The following is a 21,309-nucleotide window of genomic DNA, read 5'->3' as shown; positions in this document are numbered from 1 at the left end:
TTGGCGCTGTTGTTCTCTGATTCCTTCTTCTCCGTTGTGAAATCCATAATCGCACGCTGCTTCCTAAACCCTAATCCCCTTTTCTCAAACCCTAATTGCATGCTGCTTCAGACATAATTTAACCTATTTTTATTTATGTTTATTCAATTTTGTTTTACTGGGATAAAAAACCTCACTATCTTCCAATCCCATTGTCTCACCCTTGCCGTAAACCAACATCGTCGCCGCCCCGTGCGCCTCCGCTCTCTCCACTACTACATCGTGTCCCATCTCCCCACCATTCCGCACGATTTTTATTTGCAGCTCCTGGCTTATAAGATGAAGTAGCAGAATTCATATGCTTTGGTTTAGCAGATGATGAACAAACCCCTGAACTATTATGTGTATATGAATAATTAAACAGAAAAGTGAAAAATGTCTGGTTGTGTTTATCCCTTTTAATAACCTTGGTATATTTTAAAACACAAATTCGGAATTTGATTTGTTCCGGCAAGGTGAGTGTGGAGGGTGAGGGTGCAGAGGTAGGAATAAATGATGGAGTTTGAGGAAGTAGAGAGAAAAAAAATTTCCACTAGAGAGAAGAGGAGGAGAAGGAAGGTGTAGAAGAGTGAGAGAAATGCAGAGCAAAGAAATCGAGAATGCCACGTAATAAATAAATTGTACAGCTCTTTCAGATTTCGGCAAGTAAGAAATTATGCCGTTAATTTTTTAATGTCGTAAGCAAAAAGGACTAACGTGAATCGTTTTTGAAAAATATAGGACGATTATGAACTTTTGAAAAAAAAGAGGACAACTTTGAACACATCCTACAAAGTGAGGGACCAAAATAGATATTAAACCTAATAGTTAAGACTCACTCACGAATGGCTTTAAACATTTACGCCCCTAACCAACGTCTAAATGACTTTAAACGTATACTAAATTTAACAAGGCATATGTTTATAAAATTCTAGAATTAAGAAAATATGACAACAAAATATAACTACTTTATTTTATTTTTTTTATGACAAAATACAACTTAATAATATTGTTAACATGATTTTACATTGAGATTCTTCAGTCATGTATTGGTATAATTAATAACTAATAAGCAAAGAATAAGTTCGACCAAATACATATTAATGTATAATATTTTTTTCCTTCCTCCAAATCTTCAGATGCAAAGGCCAGATGTTCAGGCAAACCACACCACATAATGAAAAGATAAATATCAGCATAAACATCTGGACTATGCATTTGTCATCTAAAGCCCAAAAATGGAAAATGATAGACAAAGAACTATTCATAAACTTCGTCGAATAGAATAAGCATTTGGGAGTGTTAATTTTTAAGACAAAAATAACAAATACCAAAACATATTCACAATACCTACAACAGCAGAAGCACTGTTTATATAGACACAATATTAGTCCTAGCAATGAATATGCATAACCATAAACTAAAATAAACTTCAATTAAATTTAAAACAAATTGTTTCGGTAGATACTTTTAGGGACCGAGAGACTAACCTGCTGACGCGTCTGGGCCGCTCGCTCGCTTCCAAACTCCTCCTGTTGGCCGATCGGTGTTGGCGCAAACCGATCGGTCTCCTTCTTGACGAGGGGATGTACCTGGCTCTTGGCCCTAGCTTTGTATTTATTATTTTCCTCATGGATCTTGAGCTAATATAAGCCCAATAAAATATAAACAGAATAAGATATAAACAGATTACCTAAATATCCGGTTGGTTGTTTGTAACCGCTCGGTTAATATTTCATACTATACACAAATAAATGAAAAGTTACATCACAAATAAAACAATCAAAAAACAAATTTATGTCTATAAGTACTGTTTTAGTCTAAATTAATATACATAAACTAATTTATACAAATAAAATTGAGATATAATAAAAAAAAAACTTAAAGTTGTGTTATGAAACATACTATTTCTACTTAAATTAAAAAGACCGAGAAAGTCCTAAAATTATATATAAGCACGAGTTCTACCATATTTTAAGAAGTACAACACTATCCCAAGTGCTTAAAAGTTTGACTTCTTTACATAAATTAAAATAATAAAATCATTTTAAAATGTACAACTTATTCATTGTAATGTTTTTTTTTAATTTATTTATTTCAGTATTTTTATTTTTTTTAAATTACACGATTGTGCGTATACCCCTGATTTGATAAAATACATGGTGTAGGTATAAAAGTAATTAAAAATGTCTTATAAGTTCACTAGCATTATGAATAGTTTAGTTCAGCGGTTGAACTTAGCCTACAGCTAAAATTATTCGGTATCCCTACATGTAATGCTATGCGTCATATACTTCTTTGCTTTAAACTAACACTTTCTTTTAAAAAAACAATATTTCATATTAAAATTTAAATTTATTTTTTATATTTTATAATACTGAGAATTCTAGAATGAAAGGTTAATGCGCGTGTACATATATTAAAACTGATGAAATAGTAAATATGTAAGGGAGTGATTACTTATCGGTTAGTAAATATGTAAAATGGACACAACAATCATAAGAAGTAGGATGATTAAAATTTGACACAAACAACATTTTAGATATTTTTAATGTTTGTGAATGTAAAATTGAATTTATTCGCTATAATTAACCCATAGATTTAATGTCGACTTTTAATATAAGGATTACTGATATTGATGAAAGAAGAATGTTTAAAATTTGTATCATAATTTTTAATAAATTCCACGAATAGAAGTATGTTTAAAAGAAACATATACTGGTAATTTGTAGTAAGAAGAAAGTTGCAACCTTTTCTTTTTACAGTTAGAATGTACATGTCCAACCTTGAATCAAGCATTCAAGCATATATGGTGATATCAGCTGATAATTCAAATATTTCATACATTCAAATATTTGTAATATGATGACATAAGAATTGAATGTTGGGAAATAAAATTTGTAGATATTCATTTTTCAGTAAATTCTAAGTAGAATATATTAAATAACGTAGCTTTTTTCCCTTTCAGATCTTTAGGTAATGTAAAGACAAACGGATTTTTATTATATATTTTGACGAAACGAAACCAATGATGGTACGTTCTAAAAGTGTTATCCAGTCTAACCGGAGACATAAGACATGAACTCGGGATCAGAGAGAAGTTTGTCCATGGTGTGAGGCGCCAAAACCACCTCCAAGTCAACGCTACCACCGCCATTCCTACCTGGAAACGCCGACATTTTGCCATCAAACTTGTTGGCTCCACCGCTCCGCACAGCGAGGGGCCGCCCCCATCCAAAATCATTGTCGTACATCGGAAATCTGGGCGAGCTTCCCATCTGCAAAGTGGCGCCATCGTGGTTCCCCAACTCGAAGCACTTTGGCTCACGCTCCCAATTCTCCACGTTGCGGCACACTGTGGCACTGTCGAAAGCCTTTACGCTTTTGTTCAGTTGCTCCGCGCACCATCCAAGCTCGCTAGACACCACGTCACCCGCTTCTGCACACGTGGCAATGCTCTGAATCGCGTTTCCAAAGTAATGGTCTCCCAACTTGGGCTCCATGCGATGTCGAACATTGACTGCCATTCGAAACGTCGTCACTTTACTCCCTTCCAGATTCCTCGCCTTTGTAACGGACCGCCACATCAGCGCGCACAACGATTGAAACGATGAAATCTCCGTCGTTTTCGCTTGTGTATCGTGGCTCAGCTTTCCCATCAACTCAACATTCTCCAACCAATAAATTTTCCCACCATTATTCACTACGGCTTTCAGCTTCTGAATTGACTCACGGCTGAAGCTGAAGATTCTCTCGCGAAAGGGTGCGTCAACGTTGAAGGTCACCTTGATTTCTACTTAAACAATAATTAGCAACTAAACAATTTTTCTAATTTTTAAATGTTGCCACCACTAAATTTTGCTTTCACACAAGATTTATTTTTTATCGACAATATATTACTTTTTCTTAGTTTAATTACCTATTTATTTCCTAATGAGTATAAATTTTTTTAATCACGATAATTAAAAACATTTTATTATAGTTTTTGCGAATAATGTTTAATCTGTTTACTGCTTATATATATAATTAAAAGAATAATATCAGCGAATGATGGTTAGCCGTCAATTTTTGTAGTTCCAGAACGAAAAGAATAATTGAAACAAATTTCTTTTTAGTGTGATAATTATTACCTTTTGGCAGCCGAAGCAGAATTTTGGAGGTGAGGATGGAATCCCGACGAAAATCCGGAAGCCTGGAGGGGCATATGGTTACTCCTTTAGAAAGTGCAGCGAAGGTGTTAAAGAAGTTCCAGAAGGAGGCTCCGTCGGTGACAGCGTGGCAGACAGAACAACCGATGAAAAGGCCGTCAACGAGCTCGGTGACCTGAAAGGCCATGATAGGGGAGGAATGAGCGGTGTAACTAATTTTGTGGTGGAAAGGAAAGAGGTGGTTGAGGGTTGGATGAAGATGGGAAGGAAGCAGGAGGTCGGTAACGGAGATATGATCGGCGGTGGCGTGGATGAAGTCGACGCCAGCATCGTTGCATGCGATGTAGACGTAGCCGTGATGGTCAGTTTTGAGGCGGCCAGCGAAGGGAGGGAAAAGGGAGAGTGTGTGAGAAAGCGCGTTGATGAGGTGAGGGATGAGAGTGTGAGAGGGGAGAGATGGGGTGGTGAAGAGACAGCCCTTTTGAATGTAGTGAGAGAGAAGCATGTTAAGGTCAGATATAGAGAGCTTGAGATCACCTAGAGTGGAATTTTGGTGAGGCAGAACAGTGCATTTTGAGAGGACAGTGATTGCATCATCGGAAGAGAAAGAAGAAGAAGAAGAAGGCATTGTTGTAGATAACATATACCATGTACCACTTGGTTGCTTCTCTTGAAAAGAGCACACAGGATATGTCCTACTTATATAGGCCACTCCAAGTGCCTTCATTCGTGCTCCACAAATTCAGGTTCTGCAGCCTCCATTAAGAAATAAGACTAACTTTTCTTTCTTTATCTCTCGTTTATTCTATTTATATACGTGGAAAGAAGATAATATCCCATATAATGCTTACCAAGAACCATATTCTTCACTGTTCTCACAACTATTCCAAAGATTTTTTAAACACTTTTACATAACTACGTTCCGTATTTTCTTCATTTTCTTATATCACTGATATCCCAGTACTATAGGCGGAACCTCCTTTGCCAATAATATCTTGACTTTAAATCAAGGTAAATATTGTATATTTAAATTTTCCGTTAAACACATTATTCTAGACGTGATTTTTAATTTAGTTCTCTCTGTCTATCTATATATTTATATCTATTTATATTTTGAAAACTAGACTTTACATATAGTTTTATATTTGTTACTGACTATAAAAAAAATCATAATAACTAATTCATTGTATGTATTACAAAATAAATAACATTAATGATCTAACTATTATTAACAGCCAAGAAGTTAAATATAAAATAAAAAATTGGAAATTTTTTATTTTTTTTTTTTAAATTGTAATGTATAAATGATATGGTATACTAAATAATGTAAACATCATATTTACTTATTGTCCTAATAGTATATATGAATCTTCACTATTTTAACCCTTTAGGACTTTTGTTTTTGTTTTTACATGATCAGCTGTATATCTGTATGGTATAAAAGACCATACCATCTGGTTTTATGTATCTTGATGACAGGACATTAAATTTATCATTTAATCACTTAAAAGGTGAAACTTCAAGTGTAAAATCAACTAAGTAAAATTTTAAATGATAGTGACCATAAAGGATAAAACAAAATTAGTCACCAAAAAATATAAAATGAATAATATTAAAAAGGTTATTTAAGAAAAAAATTGAAATGTTTGAAACATGCATGCATTTAGACGTCCCGAGTACTTTCCAAAGTGCGAGTTATGTAGCTCTTCAGACAACGGATGTGTTGTTAGATTAAGACAGCAAATGCCCTTTAAGTCTTTAAGTATATTGTTAACTTATTTTTAAGTCTACAGACGACACTTTGAACGAACATCAATATTATAAAAGAATTTCAAATAAAAAATGTTTGATATAGTTATTGAATTGTCCCTTTTGACTTAATTTTTGGAGTAAGTTAACCTACCTCAAAGTCCTCAACGTATGATCGTCATGGTGTCGACTTTGTCGGGCAGGTTATTAACTACCAGAGAGGTTTTCATCTGTTAATTTTTTTCAAAGGGTATATAGGTTTTTTGTTTGAGACCACGTTATCTTGGTTGAATTTTTTACGGCGGCGCATGCAATTGGAGGCTTAGCGGCAATGAAAAAATAGTGTTGTGTTTTTTAGTAGAATAATGGTAAAGTGACTTGTATATCTATTTAACATTGTACTATAGAATACCTAATCCTCCAACTGTCGACCAATAACCCGACGACAATTAAACCAATGCAGGACATTCTCATGCCCGTAATGACATCCGACCACTTAGTGTGGTCGACCACTAGACAACCGACTATAATAACATACGACCATGTGGCGTTGTCGTCCAGTTGAGGCTCGACAATCGACACGTCGTCCGCCCAGATCGACACGCATGATGATCGACATACAATATGCGACATCGTGATCTAGCGGTTACAAATAAACAGTTACGCATATTGGCTAACAAGCGCCGTGAATCATGGAAGTACTTGACTCAATATCTAGCAGTTATACCTTATAGATAGCCAACTCCAGTAACCACCCGAGATTTCAGGTAAACGGTTTATTTTACTCCTTTAAATATACACAGCATACCAGAAAAAAGGTACGTTTTTCCCCTAAGAAGATAGATATTCTCATTTTTCAGACAACACCCTTGTTGACTTGAGCGTCGGAGTACTTTTGCAGGTACCCAGCCCACCTTGTTCAAAGGAGACAGAAAAAAGGTAACACAGTGAAAGCAGCACAGAGAAACAGCGCAGAGCAAGTTTGTTAGGTTCGTATCTCGTTCTCCACATCCCTACCGAAACATTTTGGCGCCCACCGTGGGGCCGAGATTACTATCCCAACAACGACCACCGGAGCTATGGAAAATTCAGATACGCATGATTTGATCAGGCAACTGCAAGCGCAAGTTGAGGCACAGGCACAAACCATGCAGGAGATTCAGCGCAAGCATGCAGAGGAAATGGCGGCATTGAGGGCGCAGATCCCAACACCAGAGTTATCTGCTTCAAACAGGCAGGAGGATAACGAAGCGAGCCATCATGGGGGACCCTCCGAACGTGTTGCTGGAGGAAGGAGGGGGCCTACTCCTGCGCGCCTCACCAACCTGCTTCCATTCACGGAAGCCATCATGCAAGCGAATATGCCGGACAAGCCTCCCCCAACTCTGGAACGCTATAGTGGATCTGAAGATCCTGATGACCATCTACGCAATTTTATCGATACCATGGCATTCTACACAGACAGCGATCCGGTTATATGCAGAGCTTTCTCTTTATCCCTTAAGGGTGAAGCTTTGGAATGGTTCCATAAACTTCCCCGCAATTCCGTAGATTGCTTCGCAACCATAGAATCCTTATTCCGAAAACAGTACGCAGCCAATCAAAAGCCGGCAATGACTGCTACGGAGCTCGTCCATACCAGGCAGGAGAAGGATGAGACTTTGAAAGCTTTTATGCAGCGATATATAGAAACGGCCAGGCGAGTGCCGGATATTACTCCCACTTTCATCATCAGCAATCTGTCATCCTGCTTGAGGCCGGGGGAGTTCTCGGAACAGTTATATGCTGATCCCCCATCATCCATGGAAGAATTGCAATCCACTGTGGCCAAATTCATTCGCATTGAAGACCACCGTAATGCCAATGCCAGAAAGAAGCACCACCAAGATATCCCCAACCAGGAAACTAAAAAAACGAAGCGACCCCCCAACGACTACAGACCGGACCGAGCACCTCGGAAGGAGTCGGGGTGGATATCTAAATATGATCACTACACGACCCTCAACGCCCCCAGGGCGAGGGTACTGGAAGAGGCCTTACACACCGAACTTCTCACAGCGCGGCGAAAGACCACCCCAAAGAACGCCGATAGGAGCAAATCTTGTCGGTTCCACATGAACCAGGGTCACGACACGGAAGAGTGCAATACGGTAAAAGACGAGTTAGAACGGCTCGTCCGTGCGGGTTATCTCCAGAGTTACATCAAGGAGAGAGTTACCGCAAGAGCAACAACTCCTCGTCGAAGGGATCCTCCCAGGCGAAGTCCCCGGCGATCTCCCCCTAGAGACGATCGACACCGCAGGCGATCACGCAGTCCGCCTCGACGCATAGAGAGGGAACGCTCAGTCCGGGGCCGCATCGACACTATATCTGGTGGTTTCGCTGGAGGAGGCGTGTCGTCTTCAGCGAGGAAACGACATTTGAGACAGCTGAAATCGGTCCATATGGTCGAACGACAGGCTCGGTCGATCCCGGACATCACGTTCACGAATGCTGACTTCCACGCTCCAGACCCTGATCATGATGATCCTATGGTCATCACGGCTAACATAGCTCGGTATGATGTCAGCAAGGTCCTCGTTGATCAAGGAAGCTCGGTCAACATTTTATATTGGTCCACTTTTCAGAAAATGGACCTATCCGAGGATCTCATCGCCCCATTTAATGAGCAGATTGTCGGATTCTCAGGAGAGCGAGTAGACACCAGGGGATACCTTGATTTGCGAACTCGACTCGGAACCAGTCGGGAGGCACCTGAACTTCGAGTTCGATTCTTGCTGGTCGAGGCGAACGCATCATACAACGCCTTGCTAGGGCGTCCCTGTCTGAACGCATTTGGAGCAATTGTGTCTACTCCCCACCTCGCCATGAAGTTCCCAACAAATCATGGTACTATTTGTACGGTGAGGGCCGACCAACGAACGGCCCGACAGTGTTATGTGGCGGGGTTAAAGGTCACCCCTTTTATTCCAACAAAGAGAACAAAAGTAGTCGACGCAGCAGTAGTCGACCTAGACCCCCGAACCAATGTGGACGAGCGCCTTCATCCGCAAGGCGAAGTCAAGCTCCTATCCCTGACGAGTGACACGTCTAAAACCACCAGCATCGGCAAGGATCTCACCTCAAACGAGGAGCAGGCCCTAAGCCAGATACTGCGAAACAATGCAGACTTATTTGCATGGACAGCCGCCGACATGCCAGGAATTCACCCAGGAGTTATGTCCCACAAATTGTCCATCTTCAGGGAGGCGCGACCAGTCGCCCAGAAGAAGCGTAGGTTCGGAGAAGAAAAGCGTCAAGCCATTCAAGTTGAGATCGACAAGCTGATAAATGCCCGATTCATCAGAGAGTTAACATATACCACATGGTTGTCGAATGTGGTTATGGTCAAGAAGTCAAACGGTCAGTGGCGGATGTGTGTCGATTTCACTGATCTCAACAAGGCATGCCCCAAAGACTCATACCCCTTGCCCAGCATCGACCGCCTTGTAGATGGAGCTTCTGGTCATGTCATTTTCAGTTTTCTGGACGCTTACTCGGGGTACAACCAGATCCCAATGTACCACCCCGATCAAAGCAAGACAGCCTTTATCACTGAACGCGCCAATTACTGCTATGAAGTAATGCCGTTTGGATTAAAAAATGCCGGAGCCACTTATCAACGCCTCATGGATAAGGTCTTCCATCATCAGATAGGGCGTTGCATGGATGTGTATGTGGACGACATGGTAATTCGCAGCAATTCTATAGACCAGCACCTGCAAGATTTGAAGGAGGTCTTCGGGCAACTCAGACGATACAGCATGCGCCTCAACCCTTCCAAATGTACTTTCGGCGTCCCAGCCGGAAAATTCTTAGGATTCTTGCTCACACGTCGAGGCATTGAAGCCAACCCCGACAAATGCAGGGCGGTACTCGACATGACAGCTCCGAAGACCCTAAGAGAGGTACAGCGTCTTGTGGGTCGCCTAACCGCCCTGTCACGGTTTATTCCAAAGCTGGCCGAACACATCAAACCCATCCTGAAGAATTTGAAGAAGGGTTCCACTCAACATTGGGACGAGGATTGTGAGACTGCATTCAACACTGTCAAGCGCATCCTCACTAGTCCTCCAATTATGGCTCGACCAGACGAGGGATTCGACTTACAGCTATATATCTCAGCTTCCCAGCATGCTGTCAGTGCTGCCCTGATACAAGAAGCACCCTCCTTCAAGTTGATCTACTTCATCAGCCGTACACTGCAGGGGGCGGAGGAACGATATTCTCGAATCGAGAAGCTCGCCTTGGCCCTTCTCAACGCCTCTCGACGACTTCGCCCGTACCTCCAGAGCCATCAGGTGGTAGTCCGTACGGATCATCCCATAGCCAAGATCCTCCGCAAGCCAGATTTGGCAGGGAGAATGGTTGCCTGGTCCGTGGAACTATCCGAATTCGGACTCCGTTACGAGCCACGCGGATCCATCAAGGGTCAGCATCTGGCAGATTTCGCAGCTGACCTCACATCTACACCGGCCGACTCCCCTACCACATGGCTACTCAGTGTCGATGGTTCCTCCGACAAGAGGGGAGGTGGAGCCGGGATCGTTCTAGAAGGCCCCGACGGTGTGGTCGTAGAGCAAGCCATCATATTTAAATTCCCTGCCAGCAACAACCAAGCCGAATACGAAGCCTTGGTTGCAGGCTTATCTTTAGCCCGAGAATTCTCAGTCGATCATTTAGAGTGTCGGATGGACTCAAAGTTAGTAGTCAGCCACGTCAACGGCACCTATCAAGTCAAGGATAACCAACTGCTGCGATACTTCCACAAGGTTCAAACCTTACTACAGGGCTTCGTCACAGTTAATATCATCCATGTACCCAGGGAACAAAACGCAAGGGCTGATCTATTGTCTAAGTTAACTCATTCTAAGGAGCGAACACAGCTATCATCTGTTATTAGAATGACCCTCGACCATCCTGGGGTGGAAACTTTAGCCACCGATGTGTCGGCGCCCGTAACCGACTGGCGACAGAAAGTCAAAGATCTTATGGAGCAGCAGGACAAAGGAGGTAGCATTACGGCAGCCGACTCCAAGAGAATCGCGCGTTTTGTATGTATAGGCGACGACCTATACCGTCGTGGTTTTAGCTATCCTCTATTGAAGTGTATATCCGCGGAAGAGGCAGACTATGTGATACGTGAACTACACACCGGGATATGTGGATTTCACTCTGGCAAGCGGACCTTGAGAGGCCGTGTTCTCCGTGCTGGATATTACTGGCCCACTCTCGACCACGACTGTGAGACATTCGTCAAGAAATGCATCTCCTGTCAAGCACATGGCCATGATATCCGTGCACCTCCCGAAGACTTGCACAATATTGTCTCTCCTTGGCCATTCGCCCAGTGGGGTCTCGACATAGTGGGACCACTGCCAGTCGCCAAAGCACAAAACAAATTTCTCCTCGTGGCGGTCGACTACTTCACAAAATGGATCGAGGCGGAGCCATTATCCATCATCAGTGCACAACGAGTGCAGAAATTCATTTGGCGCCTGATCTGTCGGTTCGGTCTCCCTAAAAAGATCATTACCGACAACGGTCGCCAATTTATTGAACGCAAGTTAGAGGATTTTCTCAGCAGTTTGGGCATTAAGCATGTCACGTCATCAGTCGAACACCCTCAAACAAACGGCCAAGCCGAGGCCGCGAATAAAGCCATCCTGACAGAATTAAAGAAGCGACTCGGCGAAGCCAAGAGTTTATGGGTAGAGGAGCTGCCAGAGGTCCTGTGGGCATACAGATGCACACCCCACGGATCTACAGGTGACACGCCATTCAACTTAACATACGGCACCGATGCCATGCTCCCGGTCGAGATAGGCGAACCCTCATTAAGACGACAAATCACTGATATGTCACTTAATGAAGAGCAATTACGGACAAACCTCGACGTACTTCCTGAACGTCGAGAGGTTGCCACCATCCGCGCAGAGGCCCAGAAACGCATACTATCTCGACGATACAACACAAAAGTCAAGCCCAGAGCCTTCAAAAGCGGCGATCTGGTATGGCGAAAGCGGGGAGAGGCTCGGAAAAATCGAGCCCATGGCAAGCTTGCAGCTAACTGGGAAGGACCCTTTCGGGTCACAGAAGACATGTCGAACGGTGCATATCGCCTCCAACAGCTTGATGGACACCCAGTTCCCAATACCTGGAACGCCACTCATCTTAAATATTATTTTAGCTAATATCCGTTTATTGTTCATTTCTTTTCACAACTCTATCAAGTTCAGTTATCAAATAAAGATTACATTCCATCATGCTTATTGTCTTAATTCATTTATCAATGTTATGATGTCGAGTCCCAAGGCTGTCGTACAGGACACTTCCACCTACAAAGGATTTAAGAGCAGACCCATTAATCGATGTTCGCCCTTGAACATCCAACACATGTGGAACACACTCCCATTAATCGATGTTCGCTCTTGAACATCCAACACATGTGGAACACACTCCCATTAATCGATGTTCGCCCTTGAACATCCAACACATGTGGAACACACTCCCATTAATCGATGTTCGCCCTTGAACATCCAACACACGTGGAATACGCTCCCATTACTCGATGTTCGCCCTTGAACATTCAACACATGTGGAATACACTCCCATTAATCGATGTTCGCCCTTGAACATCCCACACACGTGGAATACACTCCCATTAGTCGATGTTCATCCTTGAACATCCAATATCTGGTAGAGGTTCACCCTCGAACACCCAGTGTTTTCTTCACTCAACCATCGTTCTCAACTGTCACACGACATGCTATCAACACACTCGACACTCACACTTAGCCATCACTACCGCAAATACATTGCAGAATCAGCTAAGTTAAAAAGCAAACCGCAAAGTCACCAAACATACAAGTCGAGCATTCATAAAATTATCAAAGTTTAAACATTCATAGTCGTCAATCAAATACTCAAGTATTTATACGCAGATCATTACTACTTCCTACTCTATTACAATTGGGGGTGCGTCGCCTTCAACAGCTTCAGCAGTCTCTTTGGCAGGCTCGTCAGCTTCCTTTGCTCCCTCAGGCTCATTGTCGGCGACCTCCTCTTCATTCTCTTCCCCCTCCAGGACAGCGTCATCCGGAATTTCCTTCAAGGGCTTCAGATGACCTTCATGCACATCCTTCCGGACGTCAAATTCAGCTCCTTTGGTTGATACCTGAAGCAAGTGCTCGACTTGTCTCAAGGCCTTCCTGAAACCTCTCTTATGTTCGTCCATGATTGCATCCTTCAACTCCTCGATCAACTCATTTTTGTCAAAGATCTCTACCTTTAGTGCGTTTCTCTCTCGGGCCACTAACAACATTGAGTTCTTTGCTTGATCCAAATCCCGGCCCATCTGATCACGTTCTTGTTGAAGGGCCACGCCAGCTTCTCGAGCCTTATTCAACAATATCTCGCCCTCCTTCAGCAGTTGTTCAGTATGCTTCTGCTTGGCCTCACAGCCTGCATGGATCTCGGCGAGCTCTTTCAGCTGGGCGCGCACCTTCTCTAACTCGGACCGCATCTGACCCCTATCCGAGGCATACGCTAGATGCCAAGCCAACGCTTGTGCTCGTGTGTTCATCTCTAGTAAGCCTTCAGCAATCTGTTGTTCGCTCATGTTTTCGATCACCTTCTTCTCTGAAACATCCAAGTTGAGGTCTACCCTATGACCAGGCATGAAGGCACGATCCCATATACCCTGCGGCAGGGGGCGTTCAGTTTCTTCAACCACCTCCTTACTTTTCTTTGCTGCCTCGCGGTTGATGTCGCCTGTCTTGGATTTCCTTTTGCGCACGAGAGGCACCTCAGCTATTGTCGTCTCCGCAGCCGCTGCCACCACGACAGGAGGTGGACCAGATGGTGGCACCGGAGGACATTGTTGCCCAGCGGATGACCCTGGACGATTGCCTTCATCCCTCTCATCGTCGATGGTCTGAAACCAACTGCGACCACTTCCTTTCCTCCCCATTATCTCTGCAAAACACCAAAACCCATCCAGCATGGTCAGCAACAACATAACAAGTTACAAAAATGATAAGCAAGGACACATACCAAACACCCTCGCCCCTGCGTCGTCGAACTCGAGGCAATTAATAAGCTGACGAGAAGAAAGGGGGCGTGGCAACGCAGTCAACACACTCAACGCCTCTAATTCTTCAACCGTCATCTTATCCTCCGACCAAGAGGTGAACCTCAGCGGGTCCTGCGTCCAGTACAGGGGAAATCTAGGGTTCCCCTCATCATCGAAAAAATACTGTCGACCGACAGCGGTAATCGACACCTTAAAAAACTTTTCTTTGAAATTCCTATAGGATTGCAAATATAGCTCTAACAGCGCGTTACCCGGCTCCGAAATCAATGACACCCATCCCTTTGTGGCTACTGGTCGACATCTAAAGAAATGCAGAAACAAACCTACAGTGGGCCTAATAGCTAGTGCCCGACACACTATGGCGAAAGCCTGCACATACGCCCAACTATTGGGGTGCAACTGACTCGGTGCAACGTTTAGGGTACGCAGCACATCCATTTGGAAGCTGGTAAAAGGCAGCCTCACATACAAGTCGTAGAATAACACAGAATAAAAATAAAAGAATTCCTCAGAAGCATTCTCCCTCCCATGGCACACTCTCTCATCATCCCGGCAAGCTATCAATTTTATACAAGTTTGATACCCTAGGGTTCGCAACACGCAGCTATTTTCAATCCAGTCTGCTAACACAACCCTACTCCTAAACTGGCTTCTAAGTTCTTTCACCTCACGCGCCGCCCAGGCGTACTCATCTCCACTAATCGGAGATATTATACGCCCCCCCGGTCCTTCACCACACACATTTCCATATGTAAAAGCCTCCTCCCCAAAAGGCAATGTGGTAATTCCGCGACATTCCGCCGTAGATGACGGCCCCGGCGTCTCGCCCCCAGTGTTCTGCCCCTTTCCTTCCATAGTCAACACTAAACAAACTAAGATGAAGGAGATTTTAGGGTTACCTGATAACGTCTCGTAACAGGGTAAGCAGTGAAGATAGAAGAGAAACAATCTCGCTCAGGATGCACACTGTCAAACTCTGTTCCTCCGCAAAAGTGAATAACCTCCTTCTGAATCGTGCTGAAGAAGCCAAACCGTTTAATCGTCAGGCGCCGTCCGATCCTTTCTAATCTAGCGGCTATTACGACGCGTCCCCTCACTTCCCTACAGGAGCGGGAAAACCCAAAATTCGTAACGCCCCGTACAGCTGTCATACACTTCACACATTACTTAAAAGTCCTTCATAACTCTGTCATCACCCATTTACTCGGACTTGGGGGGCTTGTACTATAGAATACCTAATCCTCCAACTGTCGACCAATAACCCGACGACAATTAAACCAATGCAGGACATTCTCATGCCCGTAATGACATCCGACCACTTAGTGTGGTCGACCACTAGACAACCGACTATAATAACATACGACCATGTGGCGTTGTCGTCCAGTTGAGGCTCGACAATCGACACGTCGTCCGCCCAGATCGACACGCATGATGATCGACATACAATATGCGACATCGTGATCTAGCGGTTACAAATAAACAGTTACGCATATTGGCTAACAAGCGCCGTGAATCATGGAAGTACTTGACTCAATATCTAGCAGTTATACCTTATAGATAGCCAACTCCAGTAACCACCCGAGATTTCAGGTAAACGGTTTATTTTACTCCTTTAAATATACACAGCATACCAGAAAAAAGGTACGTTTTTCCCCTAAGAAGATAGATATTCTCATTTTTCAGACAACACCCTTGTTGACTTGAGCGTCGGAGTACTTTTGCAGGTACCCAGCCCACCTTGTTCAAAGGAGACAGAAAAAAGGTAACACAGTGAAAGCAGCACAGAGAAACAGCGCAGAGCAAGTTTGTTAGGTTCGTATCTCGTTCTCCACATCCCTACCGAAACAAACATGAAATACAAAAATAAAATGAGTATAAAAGAGTAAATGTACAAATCAAAGTATTTAGGTAGGGATCAAATGAAAGTATTTTGGAAATTGGTAAATGTACCAGAATTGTTAATGAAAGTATTACATAGAACAAATTTCACCAGAGTAGTACTGACAACAATCAACTTTAACTATTGTTATTTGTTTGATTATTTTTTAAGAAAAAAAATATTTTGACACAGATTTTTGATTATATTGTGATACAATATATCTATCATTATTTTATTAATTTATTATTTATTTGTTATTATATTAACATATTCTAAATTCAATAAAAAATTATAATACGTATACTGTATTAAAATAATGTAAAACAAATGCGTTAACATAACATTATTTATTTTTAATCATTTTTTAAGTAAAAATCATCAGTCACAAAATTAATCAATAATACAATAGAAATGAAAAGATTGCATAAAACAATTTATACGCGCAATACATAAAAGTTTGTTTCATGCATTTTATTCCAGCAAAATGGAAAAGATTATTTACTATGTTGGGATAGATAATATCTAAACTCAAGAATAATTTGCCAAGTGCTTCCTAGCTTCTATCTTCTCTACATTTTATTCAGGCTTCCTTCCTTTTGAAATTCTTCCCTCTGATTAGTTTCCGTTACATGTCTCTAAAACAAATGAAATAAAGGAAACTAAATCTTTTAATAGTTACATATCGTGAAGTGGATTAGCTGTTTTTTCTTAAAATTAAGTAATCTTACTTTTAATCCAAATCACTTAAAAAAGATACTTAAGTGAGACAAGATTGTTCAAATGACATTTTATTAAGAGTAACAATGTAAGTCGGCTTGTTCTGCACTGGACCATAATATCCAAGTCAAGCTGACTCGTCCCACATAAAATATATAAACTGAAAATATTAATTCATTCCACATTTGAATTGGTTTGTGAGTTTGTAGGACGACTCACATACTTGACTTAAAATTTTTTCTCAATTAATGATAAATTTTATACTTTTTGAAAATTATTTTTTCACCTGTATGTAGTGATTGAATGGTTTCTACAATTTTCATATCTGATTCAATAGTTTTAACAAAATTAAGTGGTTAAAACTCTATACTATTAGTTTCTCATCAAACTTAATAGTCATGCATGAAGTAGTTAGAAGTGTTATATGAGTGTGTTGTTATGGGACGATAATAGATGATGAATGAGACACTTTGTGTTATGTTTCACAAGAAAGAAAGAAAAATGCAAAAGAAGAATGAGAATCACAAAATACAGAATAAGTGACTAAAGTGTATTTTGGGAGAAAAAAATTAGGGGTTTGAATTGTTTGCGGGTCAACCTACCTTAGCTCATCACTGGATCAAACAAAATACAAGTTATGTGGGTCAATGGACTTAAAACTCCGACTATCTTGTGTTTTTCACTGCAAGTCTGTGGATTGGCCTGCCTCGTCTGCCCCACGTTATCATCCCTACATTTTGCTATGAAAATGTATATCAAGATGTTTTACATTTGTTGTAATGAGTTAACAAAAGAAGTATATATTAATTTATTAATCATGTGTGATATGTATATGTTGAGATTTTATATATAATGAGTTTAATAAAAGTGAGATCATTGTTGAAGTACTTGTATGAGATTTATAGATACCATGGTATCTATATGATATGTTGTGTGGATACATGGGAAAATAACAATTTGTATGATAAGGTATTAATAATTTTATCTCATTAAAAAAGAAAAATATCATAACTTCACTGATGACTTGATGACATAGATTAATAATTGGGTGATGAAAAATTAAAAAAAAAAGTTCATATATAAAATTTGGATAAATAGATGTATAAAATATATTGACCTAAAATAAGTGTTAGTTATATATATATATATATATATATATATATATATATATATATATATATATATATATATAAGTCTTTTTAAAAGAATATCTATTGATAATATTGTACATTAAAAAATGAATAAAAATGTCAACAACTTGTCACAACAATGTTTTCGTTATTGAGGTGTTGTTAAAAAATACCTTCATCTCCTTAATAAAGCAATAATATAACTATATATGTTGAATATTGTATTATGTTACATTTCCACACAGCACATTTAAGTTTATATTATTTTAATACAATGGAATATTAATATTTCGGCAACATTACATGGCCCTGTGTTTTGTAAAATAATGTGGGAGCACTTCTTTTGTCCGGATATTTTAGGCAAATTAAATTAAATTGTATGTGAACAGGGACAAGTTCGTTTTACACGGTTTAATCATAATTTATTGTTTTTATAATATTATCCTAAATATCAATATAATTAATTTTAATTAATTAATAATATAAACATAAATTGTTATGCTAGACGTATGATCATCGGAGTGTTTATATGAATATAGCAGTGATGAGATTGGTAAGAACCTCTATGAGATTTTATTTGCTTTTTGTTTGGGGAAATTGAATAAGAGAGAAGTGTCCTTTTAGGGCCCTCGTCTTTAACCTGATTTGACTGATAGTTGATATAATGCAAGGATCGATACTGTTTGTCTCCTTACTGCGTATCTTCTTTTAAGAAATATTTTATACGGATATAAATAGGGCAAAAAAAGTTATTTTATAAATATATTAGACTTTATTTTCGGGTCTCTTCAAAGTATTTTTTAAATTTATTATTCATAATTTTCTTTTTTTTGTTAAATTCATTATCACAAGACAGTTATAATTATAGATAAATAGTATTTATTTTCTTTATTTCTTTAATATGATCAGTCTACGTATAATATTGTATTATTATTTCGGTAAAAAGATGAGTACTACAATAAATTATTAGAATTTCTCTTGATTCTGTTTATAATTATTTTTAGCTTAAAATTATAGGAGTTAGCGTTTTATTTTTGAATAAAATGGCTATAAATCGTTTATATTTTTAAAAAACAAAAAATTATTAAAATAAAAATTATAAATATAATAACTTCCTAAAATAAAATTAAAATAAATATCATAAAAATAATAATCATTTATCAAATCTCATATATAATTATATCGGTGAGTAGAATTTAAACTGAAAATAGAATAGGTTTAGGTTCAAAGACTCATGACTTTAGGTTGACTTTTGGATGTTTAATATATATTTTTTAGTATGTGGTTGGATCTCAAACTACTGGAACGATTTACATCCTTTCAAACTTGAACCTTCAATTTTTGAGACGAAAAGTCGAAATAACCATCTACCGTCTTCTAGTAAAATGCGTGAGTATGTCCAGAAACTTATGAACATTTGGCAAGTATACCAATCGTTATTGTAGTAATAAAATATCGTTCTCTATGATTGAATGAGTTGAGTACTAAATAACTAATTCACATAATTTTGAACAACAAAAGTTATCAAGTAAATAATGAACATAAATAAGTGATGAAAATTCAAATAATATAAACAATGTTAGAGAATTGATTTCATACGTTTTCATATAAATCTCTCTCCTTTCCAATTGATAATTGATGTTTGAATTGTAATTATCTACTTGAGTTTATTAAGAGATTGTTTATCCTTAATTACTTAGATAAGCAAACTTATCCATTGAATTCTAATCCCAATCCCTTAGATCAGTTACAAAGTTCAATAAAATCATGAAGAACAATTATTAACTCAATAGCAAACTAATTAGCTATACCCAATTTCTCAATTGTGACAACATCTAACACAAACAATCCCCGGTTGAAAAGGTTCTATTTACAACACTGGGATAATTAAAATGAACTAATATCAATTGAAAAGGTTCAAAAATTATAATAAAAAGTATTACATAAATCTTCTAACAAAAAGGAAAATTAGTTCTGCATAATGTAAAATTCAAAGGAAACTAAAGGAAGAAGAAGTGTAGAATGTCTTTTGTGAACGTTGATGTGCGTCATCTCCTTTTTTAATTCACGTCCCAAAAATGTTTTTATCTCTTTTCCACTCATTCCCCTTTTTAGCATAGTGATTACTCCCACTAGGTAATTGTCCTTCATTTATCTATTTTTTACTTTTTTAAAATTCACATTATATGAAAAGTTAGTAACTACTCTCAAAATTTTCATAGCTCATGGAAAAATTCACAATCTGTTTGTACTTTTCTCTGGTTTCAATTTTGTACTTCCTGAAGTAATTTCACAAGTTGTGGTAAAAGCCACAACTCACTTCTGGAACTCTCTTTTTTGCTTTCTATTTCTCTCCAGATAAATCTACAGGTTATAAAAACTTTCACAACCCAGTTATAAAACTCTCTACAAGTTGTGGAACTCTCTGGTATCTCTACATCTTGGACATCAATTCTTCCTAAATAGTGATTTTGACACTTAAAATCACCAATCTAAAAAAGAAATACAAAATTCAAATATACAATCCGAAATAAAGATACTACATAATAAAATCATTCAATTAATACAATTATATATATAAACCACCTAAACGAAGAAATATAATTACATTTTATTCCCACATAAGCAATCTTGGCTAAACGAAACGGTACAATGATGGAGAAATATACCTATTTAAACTGATGTTTGTTCCGTTGACATTCATATTAGCGTGGTAAAATATTTTAGTCTGCATGTTGTAATTTGTAATTTGATATTGCTGGTTATAACATATACCCTATAATTGGTTATTTCATATGTAATTAAAAGAAATTATTTCTTCCTACACTATTATTACTCTAACTATTTATATTATTCCTTTCCAACTTTTTTAAAATATACCACGCATTCCTTTTGAAAATCTAAGATTTTCTCAAATACAGTAACAGAATTCAAGAGAAAAAGATCTCTTTTGTATCAAATCAATAGAATTTATTCTCTTGAAAAAAAATTTAATATCTTACCCAAATGTTCCCGAAGATAGACGTTGTGATTCTTAACTTTTATTTTATTTACCTTCAAATTCATTTCTCTAAATTATTTCTTACATCCGTCTTATTTAATATATGTTATTTATGTCCTAATTAACCTTTAAACAAACACTAATTTTTATTTTTATTTTTAATATACTTTAATATATGAAATTTATATTTTGTAGAAAATCGAAAAAGATATAAGCACAGTTGAAAATATTTATTTGGTAATTATAGTGTACCTTAATTTAATTTATATTATTAATTTTTATATGTATTATTTTTTATTTTTACTTTTTTTTAAGAAATTTTTTTTTCTTAAATGTGTTGTAGTTAAGTAATAATGACAAAGTTGAATATCATACAAAAATTTATAAATTTATTATCTCAAAATCATTAATTGAAAGTGATATTAATTATTTATGTTGATTTACTTCAATTTCATCATCTTCACTAACCTCTCTAATTTAATCATCTGCACATCTTAGAATCATCATCTCTAAAAAACCCTCTAGGCCAATTA

General features: G+C 38.7%; 1 protein-coding gene across 1 annotated transcript; it reads right to left on the bottom strand.

Moving 5' to 3' along the window:
* Window positions 1–3,000: 3,000 nt before the first annotated feature.
* On the bottom strand, window positions 3,001–4,906 carry LOC124828481 (putative acetyltransferase At3g50280). Its single transcript, XM_047301786.2, has 2 exons — window positions 4,149–4,906; window positions 3,001–3,811 (listed from the first exon to the last, which is right to left on the bottom strand). The coding sequence occupies exons 1-2, from the start codon at window positions 4,891–4,893 to the stop codon at window positions 3,078–3,080; spliced, it is 1,479 nt and encodes a 492-aa protein (XP_047157742.2). The 5' UTR covers window positions 4,894–4,906; the 3' UTR covers window positions 3,001–3,077.
* Between the last annotated feature and the right edge of the window lie 16,403 nt (window positions 4,907–21,309).

Source organism: Vigna umbellata, chromosome 5 (assembly GCF_029865625.1).
Source record: "Vigna umbellata cultivar VRB3 chromosome 5, Vumbellata_1.0, whole genome shotgun sequence".
NCBI classification, from domain to species: Eukaryota; Viridiplantae; Streptophyta; class Magnoliopsida; order Fabales; family Fabaceae; genus Vigna; species Vigna umbellata.
Note: the sequence above shows the minus strand (reverse complement) of the source record. Positions and strands in the feature narration are given on the sequence as shown.